General features: G+C 43.4%; 1 protein-coding gene across 5 annotated transcripts in view; it reads right to left on the bottom strand.

Moving 5' to 3' along the window:
• Positions 1-7,969: 7,969 nt before the first annotated feature.
• The window catches only part of SCAPER (S-phase cyclin A associated protein in the ER), a 356,482-nt gene continuing 347,702 nt past the window's right edge, over positions 7,970-16,749 (bottom strand). For 4 of the 5 annotated variants that reach the window (XM_024205417.2, XM_024205421.2, XM_024205419.2 and 1 more), the window contains exons 30-32: positions 13,997-14,188; positions 11,015-11,066; positions 7,970-8,948 (exon numbers count right to left, since the gene is read on the bottom strand). In XM_024205417.2, coding sequence (XP_024061185.2) covers positions 8,842-8,948; positions 11,015-11,066; positions 13,997-14,188 — 351 coding nt within the window. In that variant the 3' untranslated portion in view covers positions 7,970-8,841. The remainder of the gene's footprint in view (positions 8,949-11,014; positions 11,067-13,996; positions 14,189-16,749) is intronic. The other variant, XM_024205418.2, reaches the window with a different exon arrangement.

Here is a 16,749-nt window from a genome sequence, read left to right as displayed (position 1 = left end):
ATAATTCTAAGGGGCCATCCTTGAAAACAAATCTGCAGCTCGAAATTACCATCCGGAATCAAAATGGTCAAACTAGAAACAAGATAGGTAAATGACCTCTTCTGCCATGGTATCAGAGGCTTTAAAGGAATACACGGAACAGCAGGAATCCGTGTTGCTAACGAGCTCCCAGTAATACTGAGCTAATAAAACTAGCAACGTTCATCGAACTGCATTATTTATAACTGTTTTCTTATCAATGTATATTTTAAAAAACACCCTGGTGTGGATTTTGATTGATATTAAAAGGAAAAGCTGAATTGCTCCCCCCCCCCAATAATGATTGTATAATTTAATCGATTTGCCTTCCTGAATCATGGCACTACCTGTTAAAGCATCCTGTCTGCTATCACAGGGTATTTTTAAATTAGAAAACAAAATTATTTCCAGTTTCAACGTGAACCACTTTTCAAAACCCCAATGCAAGCTGCCCTTCTTCACAGTGCATCCCTGGTGAAAACGTTTGTTTTCTCAGCAGTAAGAGACAGAGATTTCATCTCCAGGGCAGCAGCATAGAAATGCTGGGCAGGGCTGGCTGTAATTCTGCTTCTCTTTGCAGCTTCTTATTTCAGATCACACTCAATTGCCAGCGACTGGGGTTGTCCCTACAAATCTATTAAATGTAGCACCAGAATTGGAGCTGTTTTGCTCTCACCTGTGATTCTGTTACTGCATTTACAGTTAGGCCCTAGCCTGCGCCCTCCCCCACAAGGCAGTGTATGGAGTGGGCTCTGGGTTTGTCCGGCTTTAGCTGCTGGGATCCTAATTCACAGGGAAAGTGAATTGCTCGGGGTGAACAGGGATGCTGTTAGCAGGGGCTGGGCAATCACCCGGCCCCCAGGTTCTTCCCAGGAGAATGTCATTGGGCCAAAGGTTACGTCCCCTCCCCCACTCTTTATTTCAGGATGTCTCTGATTCATGCGAGGGGGGGGGTGAAGGCACCTTTAGAGCGTGGGCGTGTGAAATATATTTATTGACAATTTGCTGCTCACTAAGGAGATGAGGATGACTCTGCATTAGGATCGTTGGCTCCCTTCCACCGTTGTAAAGGTGCAGTCAATCCAGAGCCATTCCGGATTTACACCGGTGGAAAAGAGGACAAAGCTGGCTGTTAGTAGGGCTAATGACTTGAGCTTGGCTGTGTATTAGTTATCTCACCCACCGTCCCAGAGCTAAGACCCACTCCGCCCCTCCCAAATAGTTAAAGCCCCTCTCCTGCAGCCCTTCACCCAGGCACAACTTCCCGCCGGTGTCGGCCGCAGTGGGCAGCGTTTTCAGCGCCCTCCAGCAGCCCAGGCTGCAGGCCGGGCAAAGGGCGCCGGCCCGGCCCTAACTCGCACTCACTGACCGCGCCACCTAAGCCAGCCCTGCTCCGCCTGGCCCAGCTGTGATTAAGCAGCCGCTGTTCCTGCAGCGGACACGCACACCTCGGTTCTGCTCGGTAGCTGCATAACTAACAATTAGGACGGCGCTCAGGTTGGGTTTCGGTTTACAAGGCTACTAATAGCGCTGCAGTCAGTGTAACAGGCTTTTCGGCACAGAGCCGTCTGCAGCTCATTGTCTCCCGGGCTGCAATGCCCAAGCCGAGGCATTTAGCAACCACGAATATCCTTTTTTTTTTTTGTTACGCGGCTTGTCACTCAAGAGGCCTAGCATTGTCTAGGCCGTGCAAAGCACTTACCCTAAACCGCTCTGCTAGCGGGGGCTAAGAGGCTGTAGAAATAAAACCCTTTGCACCTAGGGAAGGCGAGGGGCAGAAGCCGGGGAGATCACCCAGAGAACAGCCCCCACACAGGGAATCGCTAGTATCTAGTAAGTCAAATAATAACCGCCGAGCCCCAGACACAAGCCGCCAGCTCGACCTTTTAAAGGCCACGTAGCAACGAGCTAATTAACGCGCTAAATCCTGTGACAGCAGCCTGGGATCCCCGCGAGTGGCTCGTTTGTCCTGGCTGTCCCCAGAGTGGATTTGTGATGTGATCAATCTAGTTGCATTTATTAATTCTCCCGTCTAGACAGAGGCGAAGGCTGGGCGGCTCCTTATCTGGGTTTGGCATCACCTGCAAGCGATACACTGAAGGGAGCCACAACCACCCTCCGTTACGGGCGCTGCTAGTTCCCCTCGGCGAACCAGTCTGGCGTGTCCTGGGTTTATTTTCTTTACAGACCCAAAGGCGAAGGGTTTCTCTGGGGAGGGAGGGGCCCCGCTTGCTGCAATGGCCCCTGGATAGACCGTGCCCAGGTCAGCTGGTGTGACATTTCAAACCCCGCCGCCGGCCCTCTGTGTGTGTGTGTGTGTTTTAAAGAGAAACTGACTAGTGAGCGCAGGAAATAAGAGGCAGATATTGAATCTCCACCAGGCCCCCGGGCCAGGCCATGAGCTGGAAGCTCGGGTTCTCAGTCACAAATATTTAACCCTTTGTTTAACCCTCCGGTGCCAGCTCTCCGCCCCCCTCCCCTTTGGCAGTGGGAACCTGCCCCCTTGCAAGGGTCTGGCACAAGGCAGATGCCAGCTGAACGGGGCTAGAAGAGCCCCATAGACGGAGCTGCGGATGGATTTAGGGCTGGGCAACAGGGTTGTGGGCTTTGAGTGAGGGGCAGAGCTAGGCTTTGCTCAGAAGCTTGTCTCTGTGTCCCCCTAGGAGCCCCTCGGGCCAGCTGGGGCTGCAGGCACGTCACTGGGGGCCGGGAGGCGGGGGTGGGGTGATGGGGAGACGGTGGAAAGGGCCCGAAGTCTGGTTTTCTTCTAGTTCCCGAGAGACAGCAGCACTTTGCCTTTAATAATCTCTTTCTCCCGGGTGTAGGAAATGGGGCTGCAAACTCCGAGATAAGAGTCTAGATAGGCTGGGTTAATAAGGACCAGGTTCGCCTCCGCACTGCCCGGGCAGGCTTGGAATGAGCGCTGCTGGATCCTTGCAGATCGTGTGCACTTAACCTAGACCGCTCCCCTCCCTCCAGTCCTGCACACTCAGCCCTCCAGATCTCCCCTAGGGGCAGGCGGGGCCTGACCTGAGTCAGGGGCAGCGCCTCCAGACACCTTCCCCACGGATACAGTCCTCACCTCCACGGAGCGCCCCAAGACTACCCCGCGTGGCTGCTGCTGGAGTGGGGCGGAGCTGCCCCGTTTGCATTAAGGGGCGCGGGTTGCGGAGCTGATTGGAATCGCTGAATTGAGCGCATCCACCGCGCGCGGGGGCGTAGCTGTGTGTCTAATAGGCACTGGCCATCTCCGCAGCCCGGCGTTGGGCAATGCAGGAGGCGCTCGGTCATTCCCTGCCTTTGTGCCGGCTCTGACCAAGGGAGCCTGCCCGGTCTGCCAGGGACAGGTGGAGGCTGCAGGGTCCCGAGCTGAGGTCAGCGCCCCGCTGGGTTAGTTGCATCAATAAGGAAGCTCAGGTCTCCCCCAGCCAGCAGGGGTTTCCCCGTACATTAAACTCTCCGCTGCGGACAAATCTCCCCTCCCGCCTGCCGGCAATGAACCGGGCAGGATTGTGTGTCTGCCGCAGGGTTTGCGCCGGGCACGGGGCCAAGTGGGCCCTTTGGGGTGACTCTGTGTCTGGCCTCAGCTCTCTCTAGCTGCAGGTTTGTTTGAAGCCTGGTGAGTGTAACTACCGAGTCACTAACCTGTGCTGGGAAGTGGAGAAGTTGGATGCTTGGCAAACATACCAGTGTCCTCCCAGGTAAGGTCTAGGCAGCGAGCCGCCTGCAGGCCAGGGGGGCTGAACTTCATCTGGGCCACCAGGGCTGCGGGACCCAGGAGCAAACAGTCGGACCACCTGAGTTTGCAGAGGTGCTGAAGCGCCTGATCTAAAGGGAGTCCACATGGGAGTCTCCGCCGGGCAGCTGCATGCCGGGGGGATGGTGAAAGGGCTGCTTGGGAGAGGTGAGGGATAGAAAACGGGCTCTAAACCGGGACACAAAGGGAGGGAAGATAAGGGAACTTTCCCCGGCTGCAGGGTAGTCTGTGAGATACACACGGAGTTGGGGGAGAGACTGTCAATACAGCGCATTAAGATTTGCGGAGTCCATTGGGAAGCGGAGCCACGAAGCCACACGGCGGAGCGATGCTGCAGCTGCAGCCGGACCCTGGAGCAGCCAATAGAACAACTCGGGTAATTTAGACAAATTAAAAGTGGTGTCTGGAGCAGCCAACCTAGAGCGAGCCCCGCGCTAATTGGCGCAGCCGGAGCACGGGCCAGCCCCTCGTGCAGACCCTGTCGTGGCCACCAGGCAGCCGCGGCCCGCCGCTGCCGAAAGCGGCAGAGAGGGAGAGGGTAGAAGTGGGGTTAGGCCCCCCTGGAGGCGGGTGAGCTCCCTGCCCCCCAGGCTCAGCGGCGGGGCGGCCCCGGCCAGGCAGACCCCGCTGCGGGCACTGCCAGCTGGGGAGCGGGAGGGACGAATGATACGGGGCGGGGGAGCTGTGCCCGGCGCTGGGCAGCGCTCACCTGCCAGCGGCCCCCTCGCGTGCGGGTGGCTCCAGGGCCCCAGCCTGGGTCAATCCTGGGGCGGCTTCACCCCGGGAGGTGGCCGGGCGCGATCCCGCCGGGCTCGGGGCGGGGGGCCCGTGGCCAATCGCTCCCTCTGCTGCGCCCCAGCCACGTCCCCCGCCGAGATTGAAACAAGCTGCTCCCATCACCTGGGGATGGAGCCGCCCGGCCCCTGGAATGCGACCAGCCATAAAAGCGCAGCCCGGCCGGGCGGCTTCTTGAAGAGGGAACTTGAAACCCCAGCGCGGCCCCCAGTCCGGCTCCTCCGCCGCCTCCCAGGGGCCGGGCTGCTGCCCGGGTCACGCCGCAGCCCCCCCTACCGCCGGGGCAGGTGTCTCGGGGTGGCAGCGGGGCCGGCTCAGCTCCTGGGCGCTGCCCGTTAACGGTTGACTGGCCTGGCCTGGCCCGGCCGGGGGGGGGGGAGGGCTGGTTGGCGCGCGCTCTGCTCCATCCCAACGAGCGCCTGTTGGGACCCAGCCCGCGCTAGCTGCGGAGAGTCTCCCGCCCGACACCGGGGCGCGGGGGGTGTGATCCCGCCTCCCTGGGGGGCCACCCCCGTCAGTGCCGCGGGCGGCAATTAGCTGCTTTAACGAACCATGGCGGCGCGGGAGGCTCGGGGACCCCCCCGCGGGCGGATGCCAGGGTGGGCGCCGCACCGCAGCGGGCGGCCGGGCTCCTCTGCTCGGGGGTGGCTCTAGGCCGCTCCGCTAGCAGCGGAGGGAACCGTCCCCTTCTCTTTCGGCCCTCGTGCCAGGGGCCCCCTGGGCCACCTGCTAGGCTCCGGTCCTGGCCGCTCGAGACACTCGAAGGCGAAGGGAGCCGGGCCGGGGGAGAACAGCTCCGGCGCTGAAGGCAAACCTGGGGCAGATCCGCCCGGGTTTTTAGGCTGCTCCCTTCCACTGGCGTCAATGGGAGCGAGGAGCCTAAATACCGTTGGACCCTTGTCACGAACCCTTCACACCCTGGTTAACCTGCCCAGACTCCCATTGGCTACAATTGCCCTATGCAGAATCGGGCCCAGCAGAAACCAGTAAGACCCGAACTAGGGCTGGGTTTTGATTTAATATGGCCTCCCAGCCCTATTCCTTTCCTTTCGCCTTCACTTCAGCTCCCGCCACCCTGTTGTCTCCCTTCCTAACGAGAAAAACAAAGGTTTGAAGTTTTATGTTAAAAGGACAAATGTCTCCACCATCTGGGTTCATCCGAGCCATGGCACATTTATTAGACGCCAGTAATACGGTGATTTATGCACCAGTTGAAAATTCAGGCAGTGAATCACGTGCTGGGAGCACAACAAGGTCTGGAGGAAATGGACACGCTGCCCTCCCCGGTGCCAGGAGCCTGCAAAGGCCATCCCAGGGGAGAGGGCCACCAGGCTGCAGCAGGTTAATGATAAGGGAGAGGAATCGCAGCCAAGCTGGGCTGCTGTACGACAGAAGAACCCTGTGACAAAAGCTCCATCACAGCTGGCATGGCCCTGCCTGGAAAATCTCCAGAGACTCGGGCAGGCTTGAAGATCCTGTGGCTGGTGTGGAAATGGAAGCTGGCGAGAGAGCAGAGCAGAGACAGCAAGTGTATTGGAAACCTCTCTGCAGGGCTTGCTGGACAGGTCGGTTTGCCAAAGCTCTGGCTTGTTTTAATTTTTGTCTTGTCTACACGAGGTGAACCAAGGATCTGTTCCCAAATTCTGTGCTCACACCTGGGCAGACTCATTGAAATCAAGGGGAGCTGAGCAGCTGGACTCACAGGGGTGTCTCTCATCCCAGCATTGGGCCTGAGAGCCCCTGGGGTACATTCGATTACCTGCTTGTCATTGCTGCCCCCTGGCTAGTCCACTCACCTGAGCAATGAGCCCTCCTTCAAGCAGAGCCCCATGACTAGCACCACAAACAGCGAGCTTCTGAAAGAGATGGCCCAAACCCCTCCAATATCACACAAGGGCTTGTTTTCTTTAGCCTGCTCTGAACGCTGCTGGCAAAGGGCTGTTTTCTACTGAATAAAGTATTTAAGCACCGACTACCCCACCTTCCTGTCCCAGAAAAAAAGTTTGAATGAATCCTTGGTGATCAAAGCTACTCGTGATCCTTCTGGGACCTGTCTGCAAACGCTTTAAATCTACTTAATGGCTGCTGTAGCCCAAATGCTTGGTATTTCCAAGAACCACAGACTGTTCCAGCCAGCAAGATGGATACTTTAAATAGGTTTAGAGACCTTAACAAGAAAACAAAAGGCAACCTATCTTAATCCTTTCCCCCAAAACTCATTTGGCTGCTCATAAAAAGCAGTGGCACTGAGAAAGTCAGGAAATAAAGTGCCCTCTTGTTCCCTCATTATTAACATCAACAGCAAATTTCATATTTGCCGTCTTGGATTTCCCTTTTTCTGGGACTTTTTAATCCCAAATTCCCTTTTGGTTATGAAAGTAGGAAACCTTGAAATACAGTGACATTGTGAACTGAGTGCCTTTCCAGCTGCAACTGACACTCGCTTCCAGCCACTGCCAGTAGTTTGTGAGCAGCAGGATATTGTTGCACAACCATCGAAGTGCTCAGAAACTCTTGAAAATAGAGGGTCCCATCCTGTTCACACTGCAGAGGGACAATTTGCCATGGACTTGAGTAGGTGCAGGGACTGGCCCAGAGACTGACAGAGTTCAAATGTGTTCTGTTTAGTAGTTAGGGCAGGGAACTGGGTTCTTTTCTCCCAATTGCATCTTTGCAGTGGGGATATTACTATTAATTTGTATTACCATAGCTGCAAGGAGCCCTAGTCATGAATCAGGACTTCATTGTGCTAAGTGCTGTACAAACACGGAACAAAAAACTGTCCCTGCCTCTAAGGAGTTTGCAATCTAGGAATACTTACTTCCCTGACAGGGCTGTTTGTGAGGTGCTTTGATAGCTTTGGATTAGTGAAGTGTTGCAATTATATATTTTAACATTTGATTATTATGTATGCAGCACTGTAAATGTGCACAGGGCTTTATCATAATGACAGTGTTCTGTGTATTTCCTATGGGCACAATTTTGATTTTTCAGATTCTTTTCTACATTGTCTCCTTTCTAATTAGAGTCTTCCTTCCCTTGTCCCATCCTTCATGTTATCACTGAGGCATGCACCATCAGAATCTCTGCTGTGACTGAAAATTGTGATGTGGCTGGCTTAGAGTGAACAAATGTCTTTACATGCACAAATCTTGACATTGAGGAAAAATAGGGAAAGAAAGAAAGAAAAAAATAGGGAAAGGAAAGGGAGCCTGCAAAATCCATAATTAAAACTCTTCCTTAGTATGGTGGGGTGCTCTGTAACACTATTCTTCAAGATACTCACTCCAGTGTTCGCATATCAGTTTGTAAGCCTGGGGTCTGATTTTATACAATATATAACATTCTTTAAACATTCTACAATACAATTTTTTATTTGCTTACAACATCATGGTGGCATTTACGTTACACCCTTTTTAATGCATCTCTCAAGTTTAGTTTTGAATAAGTTTATAATATCCATATTTTTCTTTTTCGTCTCATGTTTGTGTGTGCCTGGTAAGTGTTACAATTCACCAGGGTAAAGTAGTAATCTGAATCACCACAGACTGTTGTATTTCTGAGAAATAATTTTAGCCTAGCTAAACAAGCAAAAGAAAATCTTATTTTCAACAGAAACACCATAATTGTGTTTTAATATTGCTTGACATAGCTTTATGAAAACTCACCATTAACAGTACCAAGATGCATCACATTTTTTTAACAATTATTATGAAAGTCTTATTCAAACTTTAAAAATGTGTGTGGCTTAAAAAGTTTAGTACAAATGATCTTATTCTAAATCACAAGAAAAGTCTAAATGAACTCCTGAGTCAATTCAGCATAAACTTGCTAAAATTTTGATTAATTCAAAAGATGCCTCAAGACTTCTATTTCTATTTATGAGATTGTGTGGTCTATAGTAATCTGAATAAGTCACACTACAAACAGAATAAGTTATTTTATTACAAGATATATAGAAGATAACATTTTCTATATTTGTAACCTAATTTCAGCAGTTTTACAGTGCAAGAAGTACACATCATAGGGTAGAAGCTACCAAAGCCATGACGTAGTATGTAAATGAAATAAACCATTTTCAAAATTAAAAAACAGAGCTTTAAAGTATCTACAGTACTTAAGACATAAATAGTGCAAATTATATATATCTACAACATAAGTATTTAGAGTATCTAGAAGTTTCCAAAACAGTTTCTTAAAGTATGTAATTAGCACAAATTGCTTAACATTAACATGTTAGATGTTTTAAAAATGGAAACAAAATGAAACACTTATTTTTTCTCTTTTTTCAAGAAAAACTGTCGTGCTTCTTCCCAGGCCTGGCAAGGGAATCTGTTAGACAGCTCAAGATAATCTTGGGAAGTGAAGAATTTTTCTGCTAAAGAGAAAACATAAAATTATCAAACTATTTTCTCTTAATATGGTAATAAAACAAGAATAAAAAACATGGGCAATTCAACTTGATTCACCTCTTTTACCTCCTATAAACAAAGTACTTAAAACACAGAAAAACAGTTCTACGCTACTATGGATGCATTATGTTTTTGGGGAAGGGAGCTATCCTACGCAGTGAAGTAATGGCAAGGCACTTACTGCGTCAGTCTCTCTGTTCCAGCTAAGCTCTGCTCCAGACAATAACTGGGCTTTATGCACCTTTGTGCTCCCTGTGTTTTGGCACCAGTCAGGGACCAATTCAGTCCCTTTCAGTTAAGCAGCTTTGAGACTGCCCTAATTTGTCACTGGCTACCAATTACTTTAACGGGGTTCCATGAAGGTGAAGAGATCTGCCCACAGAAAGCTCATAGCAAGATCAGGAACTTAGGGCCCTATCTTGCAAACTTTTAGTACTCCTTTCATAAGTACTTGCCAGTAAAGTCAATGGGACTACTCATGAAAGTAAAGGTTTGTAAGATCAGACTCTTCAACTACTGTAAACGATCATAATTCAGCTTCATGATTCAATATAAAAAGCAAATTCTACTGTATCAAGCAGAATGAAAGTCCAACCTTGTTTATTTAACAGGACATTATCTTTGAGGTTTAAAATGATATATTTAAAAAATGATCCTGATTATATTGTTAATCATACCTTAGACTGTTATAATTGGAATTAGTTTAGAAATCAAACTCACCTGTCACCATGTATTTTTGCCTTTCATTCAGTTTGGACAATGAAAATAAAATAGTTTGTTTTCTCTTTGGTTTTTAGTTTGTTTCACTTGCAGGTTCTCATGCATAAACATAATGCTGTAATGTCTGCAGCAAAGTGTTTGTTTCAAATCAAACCAAAAATATTTTAATTGATATTAAAAAGTATCATGAAACTGCTATAATATCTGATTTTGTAAACATTTTTTAAAAACTCAAAGCCTTAATTTTGCACCTAGACTGCCTAACAGTATCCTGTTAAATATACTGCAATGTGCTAACTGGTTATCACCATGAATCACTTCTTGGTGGCTGAAATAAAAAAAGACTATAAAAGGGTCCACTGTACTGTATGCTGAATATGGAGAACCCGAAATGAGCTCCTGAGTCACTCACACATCTGAATCTCAAGTCAGTCTACTAGGCAATGGCTGTCTCAGATGAACATCTTTCAAAAATTTAGCTTGCAGTGGTTAATCATGTTCCACATTCCAAAGGTATTTACAAGCACAGGAAAACAATGCAGTAACCTTTTACAAACTGATAGAGTGCTTATGCATATAATCACAGGAGAATATTTTACTCATAGTTTCCGGCCATTGTCTGGGGGGCTATTGGGGTGCACTGAAAATCTTCATGTGGCTCCAGTGACTTAAAACCCCTGAATAGAGAGCTACTAACATGAGTAAATGTATGCACGTTTAAGTGTTTGCAGGATACACTAACACAGGGGTAGGCAACCTATGGCACACGTGCTGAAGGCGGCACGCGAGCTGATTTTCAGTGGCACTCACACTGCCCGGGTCCTGGCCACCGGTCTGGGGGGCTCTGCATTTTAATTTAATTTTAAATGAAGCTTCTTAAACATTTTAAAAACCTTATTTACTTTACATACAACAATAGTTTAGTTATATATTATAGACTTATAGAAAGAGACCTTCTAAAAATGTTAAAATGTATTGATTGGCACGCAAAACCTTAAATTAGAGTGAATAAATGAAGACTCGGCACACCGTTTCTGAAAGGTTACCGACCCCTGCACTAACACATCACACTGCATTTAACAATATCTACATTCTGAACTTCTGATGCTACAAGCAGTAAAACTACAAGTTACAAGTCATGTAAATAACTTATGCTAAAAGAGTCTCCTTAAATATATGATGTCATTTTGTTGTTTACTGCATTTTTTTTTATTGTGAGGGCAGATACCATGAGCTAATCACAGTAAAATGCAAGATCTTCCACATTTTTGTTATGTAATTGTTAAGTTGGTAAATTTCACTGGAGACATACCCTTTTGTTGAGAAGACTGGTTATCTGTTTGGCCTGAATTCTGTGTGAAATCCTATAAAATAAAATAAATGTTATTTAGTTTTCAGATCTACTATATGAAGAAGTAAAAAAGAGATGAGATTTAATTTTTCATAGTTACAAGAAAATACAATCCTTCTAAAGAAACCTGTGAATGAATAAACTTAGATCTGTTTGTTATAAAGAAATAACAAAATACTGTTAACATTTAAATCATATTATATGCAGTTGATTTTAATAACACTTTCCAGAAAAATGCCTTTATTTTGTGCAAGAACACCTTCTTATGAAATTAGGACCACTTCTTATTATATGATTTTTAACTTTAACAAAACTCTAGCTACCGCTGCATTTCTTTAAAACAGAAGTCTTCTCAGATTTATATTTTCCACTTTGTATAATATATGCTTAAGGATTTCTTCAGTTGTCACTCACATATTACTAATGTTTATTATCTCTACCTACAGCAAGAGTCTGATCCTGATCTCATAGAAATCAATGGGAGTTTTGTCACAGATGTAACTAACTCTAGATCGTACAATAACTGACTGCACAATAGCAATAGATCATAATAAAATTTAGGTGCCCAATCCTGCATATCATGTGCCCTGTTTGTAGTCTTTTGCTTATGTAGGGCTTGATCTCGCACCCAGTGAAGTCTGAACTTTGCCATTGATTTCAATGGAAGCAGACTCATGCCCATAAGTAGCCAGTAGGATTACTCAAGTCAGTAGTAAGGGCTTTCAGGATCAGGCCCTTCATTTAAGTATCTGTCAAACATAACTGATATTTTTGATTCATGCTGATATATTCTCTAAGAGCAATGATTTATCAAATCACATATATTCTGTTAAATAATATTTTGATCTATTTTAACACATTGCATCCAGATTTAGAAACAACAAAAATAACTAGGAGGATATAGAGTGTGGAAAGAATTCTGTTTCTGGGGTGATGTTAAATGTATAGCTGTAAAGTCCGATTGAATCATTTTCCTCTTCTGAGTTAGCCTTGTACACATTTCTAAAACACAACTATATTTTAATGACATTTTTTTATGATCTATATTTGTATATATCCAAATATTGTATATATCCAATATATTTGCCAAATATTCAAATAACCAGAAGAATTTCTTTTTGCATTTCCTGGAATAAAGGATCCCGTTCTCTAATGAGGTAGGCAGATCCTAAAGTCCAAACTCAGATAAAACTCCCATTAAAGCAAATGGTAGATTTACCCGAGTAAGGACCGCAGAGTCTGTCTCCTGATGACAGTAAGTTGACATATAGATATAAATGTAAATCTGTTATTTCCTTATTGATATCTGAAAATTCCTTGACTTTTACAGTACTTATTATGTGCTTTAAACATTTCGGGCCAGATTCTCTGGTGTAAACTGTCATAGCTCCACTGAAGTCAACAGAGCTGTGACAATTTGTACCAGCTGAGGATCTGCCATTAGATTTTTAATTTTGATGTGAAAACATTTTCAATTTGCAGTTGGCACTTGACTTCAAATATTCCTATGAACTGCAAATCAGGATAAACAGCACCTGAATTAATATTTAATAAAGTAAAGCTAACCTTCAATGCGAGTTTCACTCTTACAGTGAGAAAAGCTAGGTAAATAACTTTAATTATAAGGATCAGATTAGTGTCTGGAGTAATTCCCCCCCCCCCTTTCTGGTTGAGGAAACTGCTGTTTGCATGTGATGTTGAACTTGTGTTTCTTAAGTTACGTCAAAGGCAACTAGAGATTTCATATAAGCATATGTTAATACTTTTAAAAAACAAATCAAAATAAAAAATGAATTATTTTTTTATATGCATACAAAAATGAGTTGGTTACAATAGGAACAATTTTTTCAGTGTTAAATTCTAGTGTTCTTTGTAACAACTATGTAAAAATTTGGAGTATTCAAAATGACGAAAATATAAAGTTACACTGAAAAGCGTGATGTCATCTGAAGACTTTTTAATAATTATTTAGCTTTCATGTCCTCTCCCCAAAATATATCCAGTCTAGATTTGGAAAATTTGGAAAGCTTTTGAAAAAACCCCCAACAACTTAATTTTCTCCATTCAATTGGTCATACATCATCAGCTACGAACCATATTGCTTTATCAACAATTATAACTTTCACTTGACTGCTACAGAATTCAATCTGTTCAATCAACATCAAAATATGTTTTAAATAAAAATCAGAATATTTAGTTGAGCTTGCATGTACTTTTTAATTTGAAAATAGTTAATGCAACTTTTTCATATATATGTTTTTCATACACTGATGAATAAAGCACAGAACATCAGTTTACAAAAAGAATACAATCCTGCAAACCCTTGTTCATGAGAGTAGTCTCAATTAACTCAATGATTTACTTACACATGTAAAGATTGCAAGATCAGGACCATAATATATATTCTGGTATTTTTATTTATGTGTGTGCATATGTGTGTGTGTGTGTATATATATGATCATTTGTGCGTGTGTATGTGTGTGTGTGTGTATATATATATATACACACACACGCACAAATGATCATTAAATTCTCTCTGCAAATCTGTTGTACACAGCATGTAGTTGAGTATCTATCTGTAACTAGATGCATTATAGAAAACAAACAACACGTGTACAATAAAATATCTTCCTTAAAAAGCAGTATTTTAAAAATTGTCTAATAATAGCTGCAACTAGTGCAAATTTCACCGTGCCCAATCACTTTAATGAAAATAGAGTCCCACATTGACAGTGAGAACCCAACTACTTAGAAACCTTTTAGTACTACAAGAAGCCTCAAGTACAGAAATAATCTGTGGTTTGAAAAATAATTGGAAGATGTCTTAAAGTGCTTAAATGTTATTTATTTGTACTATCTAAAGTGAATTAATTTCATATGTACAGAAAAGACCAAAGTATTGTAGTCAGATTGTGTGTAATTGCACGTCACTAGAATATCTACCTGAATGAATGTGGCAAGTAAAACACAACTCATCTCCTGCTCCAGAATGATCTTGTTCTGAGGGTTATTGTAACAAGCAGCTATTAGCGTAGGGAAGAGCACTTTGATTAGGCGAGGATCACTGAAATACTGGAAAGGCAACTGGCATAGTTTTTGCAGCACTGTGGGGTGACGGCCAGATTGTACAATTACCTGAAAATACAAGAGTAACATAACATTAGAACACTTGTGCTATCTGCTCTTCCTTTTACATTAACTGGCAGGAATTTGGAAACTATAGTAACTAAAAGAACATGGTTGAGGAAAAAAATGTTTAATGAATGCTAAAAGAAAAGCTCAGAGGATTTAATCAAAATAATTTCTGTAATACAAGAATTATATCCATAGCAGTTATAAGAATGTAAGGAATATTTGATTATAAAGCATCCTTTTCCTGCATAATTTAAAAAAAAAAAAACTAAACAAAAAAAAAAAAAAAAATTGAAAAAAAATTAAAAAAAAAATAAACCTTTCAAAAAAAAATAAAAAAAAAAAAAACCTAAGCAAATGAAAACAGAGTTATTGGAAGACTACTATACATCATTTAATGCTGCGATAAGAGAGACAAAGTAATACTGCAAAGAGATGAAAATAATTTACAATAACACACTTTTAAAATATAATAAGCATGATTTTAGAAAAATAATAAAGAGATCACAAGTAATGAAATAACCCTTATGATGCACATTCATCCTTTACTATAATTCTCTCTAGCAATGATAAAAGACTATGTTTCATCATAGATGTCTGCTACACATTCACCCAGGCACTGAAAAGAAAAGGTGATTGTAAATTGCACAGCAATGAGTTTCAGCAAGTATAGACTCAGAAAGATCCTCCCATCTGTATTTCTTATCTCAGTTTCTATCAGTGCCATTGACTCTAAAAGGAGAATTGTTTAGATAAATGGAACTGTTGTCATGAAGCAGGCTAGGTTTACAACTGTGTACATCTGAAGAAATAAAGCAACGCCATTAATGGTATCTTTCAGGGGAACCCTCCTAATTTACTCACTAGTCGTACAAAGTCTTGATGATAAACTAAAAAATGTCAAAATCAGATCTGTTCCGAGTAACCTTGATTAGACAATTATAATATGAAAGAGCTGCTTGACCCAAAGTTGGCTTTTCAGTATAGGAGGAAGCTCCTATAAGGTTAGGAACACTGTAAAACTTAAGGTCATGACTGTAAATTGTACTTGGAAAAACACAATTTTACAGGTACACACCCAGACAGGACTGCATTCAAATTAAAACCAGAAGGACAGAAAGAAGCAGTGGAGACCACAGGAACATAAATTACAGGGATTTACAAGTTTTCAAAGCACTTTTAACAATACGTTAAGAACACACTCTCAGTTGATAATGCAGTTTGGTTTAAGAACAAGATCAACAAAGTAATAGTTCACATTTTTTAGTTCAATAGCCAAAAAGACATTGAAAACCCTTCAGAGAATACTGATAGGAATGCCTTAATTCTCTTAAATCCAGGAGGAATTTAAAAAAAACCAACCAAATATGTGACAATTTAGCATGCATTCAGACATTGCTCTTTTGAGAAAAATATTATCTACATTATCAATAAAGTACCAGGATGAATCTATATTTAATTACCAGCTACAAATTCTGTAAGCAAATGATCACCGTTTTGGAATGTACAATTACTGTTTTCAACCCTAGCTATTTCAATATTTTTAATGTAACTCTGTATTCTTCTCTTTTAAACTCTCCTGCTATAAGAGTAATTAATTTAAAAATTCCACCATAGGCTGGAATAACTGCAACTGATACAATTCTGACTCAAGGATGACAGAACTCTTTGGCTTCCTGTTAATGGCTATTGTATATGACAAACGGGCAGGAAAAGTGATTTCTCATTCTACACTACCAATTCTAACTAGCTATTCAAAGAATGTACGGATAGTTAGCAACCTCATCCCCAAGTAGAGCCACATATAGCTACTGCATTCATAGAATTAATATTTAAAAATATTTTTCTTTTCAGTTTTAAGGCTGGGTTACTATGTAGGCATCACAAATAAATGCAGTGAGCTAATATACTAGAGGCACTGATTATTTTAAGTCTGGCATTTATCACATATGGAATCAATTTAATGATTTTAGTTCATTGTATCCAACATGGCTGATAAAACTGATACAACTGGGAGTATATACTCTGAAGAAACCAACAAGAGAATTACCTTCTTATTGAAAAGCAACAACAAAAGTACAGCTTCTTCGTTCAGTGAATGGAGTAAATAAAATTCAGCATCTGATTTATAATAGTGAACAGTAAAGAAAACAAATCAAAACCTTCCCTTTTACTCTCCTTTATGATGGTTAAGTAGTGTCTCAACATTAAAGTTAATTTCTTTCTCTCTTTTTTAAAAATTGTAATATCAGATCCTCACTTGCCTCTTTGCTGAGGGATCCTGGCAAGATTTGTAGGATCAGAATAGTGATGTAATAAGAGGCTGTAACCTGAGCTAAAATTCCCTCTTCCCACAATTCAGTGAAGAAAAGTGCTTATTTTTTCATTGTCTGTCTGAACCGGTAATTCTCCTGTAACTTGCTTTTCCTGCCACTCTTCCTCCAGCTTGCTGAGCATACACTTGTTTGTCACATTTACTAAAATCCCTAATTCAGCAGGCCATTTCTATTCAGCAAAGGATTTAAGCACATACTTGAAGTTAAGCATCTGCTTAAACTTTCCTG

This window comes from Terrapene carolina, unplaced genomic scaffold (assembly GCF_002925995.2).
Source record: "Terrapene carolina triunguis isolate 2854851 unplaced genomic scaffold, T_m_triunguis-2.0 Scaffold67, whole genome shotgun sequence".
Lineage (NCBI taxonomy): Eukaryota > Metazoa > Chordata > Testudines > Emydidae > Terrapene > Terrapene triunguis.
This window is presented reverse-complemented; position numbering and strand designations above follow the sequence as displayed.